The sequence below is a fragment of the Camelina sativa genome, unplaced genomic scaffold (assembly GCF_000633955.1).
Source record: "Camelina sativa cultivar DH55 unplaced genomic scaffold, Cs unpScaffold01188, whole genome shotgun sequence".
NCBI classification, from domain to species: domain Eukaryota; kingdom Viridiplantae; phylum Streptophyta; class Magnoliopsida; order Brassicales; family Brassicaceae; genus Camelina; species Camelina sativa.
This window is the reverse complement of record NW_010922310.1, coordinates 1-7155: the sequence shown is the minus strand read 5'-3', so window position 1 is coordinate 7155 and position 7155 is coordinate 1. Positions and strand designations below refer to the sequence as shown.

Below are 7155 nucleotides of genomic sequence, written 5' to 3'. Positions count from 1 at the left end.
AGTTACGAAATCTGGTCACAGTGTGAACTAAATATGTTTCTGGTTAGTGGTCACAGTAATTTTTTTTTTTCAATAAAAACAAAAACTACAGAATATTTCTTGATTGGTAACATAACGCGGATTTAAAAAAATAAAGCTTAAAAACCGCACTTATGCATGTCGCCGTTCATTGCCATAAATTATTAAAAAACCTGCAACTCCTAACTACAACTCTCCCTTTATTTAGAGTACCCTCAACAAGTTGCAACACATACGAAACATTATTTTAGAAAAATCAAGTGAAAATGACGACTGCAACTGGAAAAATGCCTGAGATACCCGATGATTTATTGATTAAAATCCTCGGCTTTCTCGCAGTTGATGGTTTGGAGTACCTTGCTCCAATACTGAAGGCAGGTCATCGAGGTGTAGAAACGGCGCTCTCTCCCCAAGTTTTAAAGGTTGCTAACATCTTCAGCTTATGCTGGCATCCGACGATGTTCCAAACACCACATCACCCAAATGGTAGAGTCCAAAATGAAGGGATCCATAGGTGTATTTTCGAAAAATGCCTAGATTCTGGCAACAAACAGGCAATTTTTTTCGAAGGTTTCCGGGTTGTTGCCGAGGTGGAAGACATTAAGCAAGGTATCGCACTTCTAACTCGTAACGTTCCCGCGGAACCTATCTCGACACTAGCTTGTGGGTTTTTTTCAATGTTAGTTGGGAACTGCGAGATGGCTACTCATTTTCTTGAACTGTTTGATTCACATCACTACCCAATTAAATCGGAACGAGCAAGGTTTCTGGCCAAGGGGTTGTTTCGGTTGCTGTGTAGATATCAGACGGCGCGAGTAAACACATACTGGGACACATTCGTCTATCCTATTGCTCCCTTTATCCCTAAACCGGAATGTACTCGATTGTGTTTACGGGAACATGGTTTCTACTCTCTCCGGTATGAAGATTATGACATTGTCTGCACAAAGTGCGGCCTCTGGTGGTTGGCGAGAGCTATATGCGAGATCCTGTAGGTATATTTTATCTTTCAGATGTTTCGCCCTTAACGTACTATCTGACGAATATCTTGTTATCAACGCAGTTCTTAAATCTTCTACAATCCATGTAAGTACTATAAATCCGGCCTTTAGTTTAGAATGTCTCCTGGTGTACTAAACTTGGTTCATGTAACACCTAATGTTGTATCCTTTATAAGAACGCGGTATCTATCGATACTTATTATGTTGTTTAATAATGGTAAGTGGTTGGGTGCGTAAAGGTGGCCAAGGCATCGGAGATGAACTATGAATATAGAACTATATAATTTGTTCTTCACTTTGCAAGACCACTTAAATATGATAGTAAGACGTACACAACCTGAAAGATGTTAGTGTAATAACAACGTTTAAAATTTCAGTGTACGTTCAAGAGTAAGTACGTATAGTGTACGTACAAAAGTTTATACTTTAAGACAAGATGGCGAGGTGACATCAAACCATTAATTATTAAGATTTTAAAACATCCACTAACAAAATAGGTGGAGTGTCGTTTTGAGAATCTTAATGGGCCGTTAATATTTTAGGCCCATTTACATCATAACCATATATGATCCCCCACATCCCCTATTAGTATACACGTGTCATAACCATATTACGGATTTGAAGTCTACTAGTATAATCTACTATCTCAATCTCGATTATTCACTACCCGCTCAGCTTAACGTAGTGGCAGACATGACACCAGTTGGCAACTGCGATGTGACAACTGATACCCGCAAAAGTCGTATATGCGAAGACGTAGAAGAGTTGTTTAACAAGTAAGTAGAGGGATGTGATGTGTCTTGATGAGTACGTTTAATATGATGTATTTGTAATCATTACTAAGTTACGAAATCTGGTCACAGTGTGAACTAAATATGTTTCTGGTTAGCATTCTATATATATTCACACATGGTTTGTATGGAACAATGATTACTACGTATTTAGGCTATATTTTGACCTCTCTCTATGTCGAATTATGTGCTGATTTGTAACTTGTATTAGTATTAAATAAAAAAGAAAAATCAAATTATTGCTTTGTTCAGTGCGGAATTTATTAAACCGCTGGGTAAATGGTAGTTGGGTAAAGTATATGCGGTTCATGGGTTAATTGATTGTTTTGGAAACCGCAACAGTAATTTTTTTTTTTTATAAAAATACAAAAACTACAGAATATTTCTTGATTGGTAACATAACGCGGATTAAAAAAAATAAAGCTTAAAAACCGCACTTATGCATGTCGCCGTTCATTGCCATAAATTATTAAAAAACCTGCAACTCCCAACTACAACTCTCCCTTTATTTAGAGTACCCTCCACAAGTTGCAACACATACGAAACCATGTTTTAGAAAAATCTAGTGAAAATGACGACTGCAACTCGAAAAATGCCTGATATACCCGATGAAATATTGATTAAAATCCTCGGCTTTCTCGCAGTTGATGGTTTGGAGTACCTCGCTCCAATATTGAAGGCAGGTCATCGAGGTCTAGAAACGGCGCTCTCTCCCCAAGTTTTAAAGGTAGCTAGCATCTTCACCTTATGCTGGCATCCGACGATGTTTCAAGCACCACATCACCCAAATGGTAGAGTCCAAAATGAAGGGATCCACAAGCGTATCTTCAAAAAATGCCTAGATGCTGGCAACAAACAGGCAATTTTCTTCGAAGGTTTCCGGGTGGTTGCCGAGGTGGAAGACATTAAGCAAGGTATCGCACTTATAACTCGTAACGTTCCCGCGGAACCTATCTCGACACTAACTTGTGGGTTTTTTTCAATGTTAGTTGGTAACTGCGATATGGCTACTCATTTTCTTGAACTGTTTGATTCACATCACTACCCAATTATNACTACCCACTTAAATCGGAACGAGCAAGGTTTCTGGCCAAGGGGGTGTTCCGGTTGCTGTGTAGATATCAGACGGCGCGAGTAGACACATACAGGGACACATTCGTCTATCCTATTGCTCCCTTTATCCCTTCTCCGGAATGTGGTCAATTGTGTTTATTGGAGCATGGTTTCTACTCTCTCAACTATCAAGATTATGACATTGTCTGCACAAAGTGCGGCCTCTGGTGGTTGTTGAATGCTATGTCCGAGATCCTGTAGTTTTTTTTTCTCATAATATGTTTTGCCCTAAACGTAATATCTAACGAATATCCTGTTATCAACGCAGTTCTAATATCTTCTAGAATCCTTGTACGGCCTATAATTATTATAAGAACGCGGAATCTATCGCTACTTAATATGTTGTTTACGAAAGCTAAGAGGTTGGGTGCCTAAATGTGACCATCGGAGATGATTTATGAATATAAAACTATATAACTCGTACCTTCCCATTGCAAAACCAATTAAATATAATACTAAGACGTACACAACCTGAAAGATGTTAGTGTAATAACAACGTTTAAAATTTCAGTGTACGTTCAAGAGTAAGTACGTTTAGTGTACGTACAAAGGTTTATACTTTAAGGCCTTGTACGTATTACAGTTTGCAAATTGCGTGTACGTAGAATGGGAAGGAATAGTTCGGGCATTATCTCCCTTCATGCAATTTTTATTATGCAAATTAAATATAAATAAAGGTTTCTGACGCAGATTCTTCTATTACGTATCTACGTGGCGCCACCATAATAACGGATGTCAAATGCGTTATACACTACTTGGACAATTATTTCTCTTAAATTCCGCTAGGCTCTACTTAGGGTACACATGACAGCAGTAGGTTGGACGAAGTGACAACTCCTACCCCCAAAGTCGTGTTACCATAAACGTGATGTGATTTATTTCTCAGCGAGTTTTAATTAAACAGTAGTAAGTGACGTATGTCTCGGCACATTACAACAATGAACGGGTATGGTGTTAGCGAAATAAGTATCTCGTTAGCGTTCTATAAATTATAATTACCAGTCCCACTGAGTGCAACCTGAACTTTGAGTTCTTCAAACACCCTTCTGTACAAGTTGCAGTTCCTACTTAAAAACCACAGCAAGCTGGCGTCTGCGTCTCAAAAAATGCCTCATCTACCAGATGAGATGTTGATTATCATCTTCGGGTTTCTCGCAGTAGATGGTTTGAACTACCTAGCTCCAATAGTCAAGGCAGGACCTCGGGGAGTCAAAACAGCGCTTACGCCTCAAGTTCTCAAGGATGCTAACATCTCCAGCATTACTTGCCATCCTTCTTGGTTCCAAAAATTACATCATCGAAATCGTAGAATAAGAGAGGAAGGGATGCACCGGCGTATCTTCGAAAAATGCCTTGACGCTGGGAACAAAAAGGAAATCTATTACGAAGGTCTCCGGGTTGTTGCCGAGGAAAGCGACATTGAGGGAGGTATTGCACTTCTAACTCGTAACGTACCCGCAGAAGATGATGCCACACTAGCATGTGGGTTTTTTTCTATGTTACATGGGAACCTCGACATGGCGGGTCATTATCTTTACCTGTTTTTTGCATACCACTACCAACTAAATACAACTCAAACAAGGATTTTGGGCAGGGAGTTGTTCATGTTGCTGGGTAGATATCAGACGGCGCGAGAAAACACGTACAAGGATACATTCGTCTATCCGATTGCCCCTTTGATCCCTTCTCCGGAATGTGCTAAATTGTGTTTATTGGAGCATGGTCTGTACTCTCTCAAGTATCGAGACTATGACATGGTGTGCAACAATTGCGGCCTTTGGTGGTTGGCGAAATCTATATCCGAGATCCTTTAGTGATATTATCTCTTTAGATGTTTCGCCCTAAACGTTTCATCTAAATGTCTTCTGTAATAAACGCCGTACTAATATCTACGTCATAGGGTTTACGCGCACTGAATCCGGCCTTTTGTTTCCATGGTTTTCGATTCTAGTTATTTTTAAGCATGTACCAATTGATGTTGGTTCCTTTCCTTTTTTAACTGTTCTATCTTGCAAAAGAACTATACACAATTGATATATCTGCCTATTGTGTATGTACAACAAAGTGTGTGTGGGTACATGGGTGCTTACGTTTGGTACGAGAAATGAATTGTTTTGTTACAACTGTGCATTCAGTTGGTGAAGTCGGATGTGTACACATCTCTATGATACATAGGTATCGGGCCTCAATTTTAGTAAGCCCATTCGGTATGGATTTGTTGTTTATTTTCTTAAAAATAAGGCCTCAATTTTAGAGTTTGAGTTGAGGCCCCATTTAAAAATTTAAAAATTACATCGGACTTACTGAGAAAAACAATTTAAAAGTAAACAATACTTGATCTTTTCGTATTGGGCCTCCAATGTTGCTGGACCGGTAATTAAATTTTGGTTTGTTTAAACCAAATTGTGACTAGGATAACTCTACAATATCAACCATTGAATCAATTTTGTCGTAGTGGGTGGGCGCCATAACGTAATTAAGAAACCATTGGGGGGGGGGGAAAGCATACATCAACAATAAAAATAAAACAAAACCACGTACAAAACGTAAATTAGTTGTCTGTACGTACACTACGAATTAAAGTAAATTTGAAATATAAACCCGAAGAAAAACAAAGAAAGCGAAGAGTCGCGCTTATTAGAGTAGGAGAGAGGGGGAGTCGGTAGAAAGACGGAACTACTACTGGCGACGTTTTGTTTTATTTAAATAGCATCACCCTTTCTCCTTTCCAAACCCAGGGTAGAAACGAGTAACACGATATTATCAGAAAAAAACCATGGAGTTTAGAGTTGATGCCATCGCTGATCTTATACCAGGAAAAACGAATTGGATTATCCAAGCGAAGGTCTTGAATTCGTGGTATGTTACTGAGTTCTTTTGGAAGCGGGTTCTGCTCCTTGCTGATACACGGGTTAGTCCACTTTGCTTTGTAAAATATTTGCACGAAGTTGTTAACCAACGCAGTGGTCTTATACACAATTGATATGCAATTTGTAGGGTGACACAATCGAGGTGGCGTTTTTACCAGGGACCTATAAGAAAATGAGGAAGTATATCTATGATGGTGATTGGTATGAAATTAGGAATTTCAAGGTCATCCAGCCAACACTTAGGGAGAGGAATACACATCATCCTTTCCAAATCAAATTTACTGATGAGTCGACGATGGGCCTGCTCTCACCGGTGAATCAAAAACACTACTTCCGTTTCGAAGATTTGGGTGATATATCTCGAGGGAGAATTACCCATCCCATATCATTCGGTACGCTTATCTTCAATTTTCAATTACACAAATCGTTTGAAACAACGTTAACAAACGTTTGCTAATTGATATATTTGTGATTATCACTAGTTTTTAGGCCTGATACTAAATAAATAGGTTAGTAGACAATTTCATATCAAAATACATAGGTCGTAACATTTAAAGTATGTGTCTACCCCGAATCAGATGTCTGTGGGTGTGTAGTTGGGGTGGAAGACAGAAGATTGCTCGAGGGGGCAAATGCGGCCAATGAAGTTGTCCTCACCCTACTGAATGGGAGGTAAAGGAGATTTGTGCTACCTTTTCAATACATTTACATTTAAAGTTTTTTCGTATGCCCGTTCAATATTAACATGAGAAAATCGTAGGAATGAAACCCTCAAGTGTCGTGCCCTAGATGATTATGCTGCTCGCTTCATAAATGCTTGGGAAGCACTCGGGTGTCATCTTACTTTTACATCTGAACCCGTCTTTTGTATTTTGCGGTTCTGGAAGGTTGGAAGCTACGAAGGTATGTTCGATTTGATAGATCAGATAAGGAAACCAGCCTTGTGAAACCATATACAACTAATTTTGTAAATGTTCTGAAGGTGCTCCTTGCCTCGTCAACACAACCGCCTCTTCGCTGTTCTATATAAAACCAGATTTCGAGGGAATGGAACATCACAAGGAGATGTAAGCTCTTTGTTTTCCTACTAAAATATCTAATTGTATTTGTTGCTACTGTCAAATACGTTAATACACTTTCTATATTTACCGCAGATCTGAAATCGTTGGACGTTACTATATAGAACATTAATGGAGCACGTAGGGGAGAATGCAGTACCTTGAGAATAAAGGAACTAGATGGGTGAAAGGGAGAACTCAGGGAGTTTAGCATATTTATTTAAAGAACCGGCACAGATCTATGCAATTTATTACCTTTTTTTTTTCCCCGGTGTGTTTGTACTTTTGAGTGAACCCAATGTTA

General features: G+C 39.0%; 1 protein-coding gene across 1 annotated transcript; it reads left to right on the top strand.

The window, feature by feature from the left end:
- Window positions 1-5699: 5699 nt before the first annotated feature.
- Window positions 5700-6864, top strand: LOC104774040. Its single transcript, XM_010498704.1, has 5 exons — window positions 5700-5834; window positions 5921-6185; window positions 6372-6465; window positions 6554-6696; window positions 6776-6864. Exons 1-5 carry the CDS (start codon window positions 5700-5702, stop codon window positions 6862-6864), a joined length of 726 nt encoding a protein of 241 aa, XP_010497006.1.
- The last annotated feature ends 291 nt before the right edge of the window (window positions 6865-7155 follow it).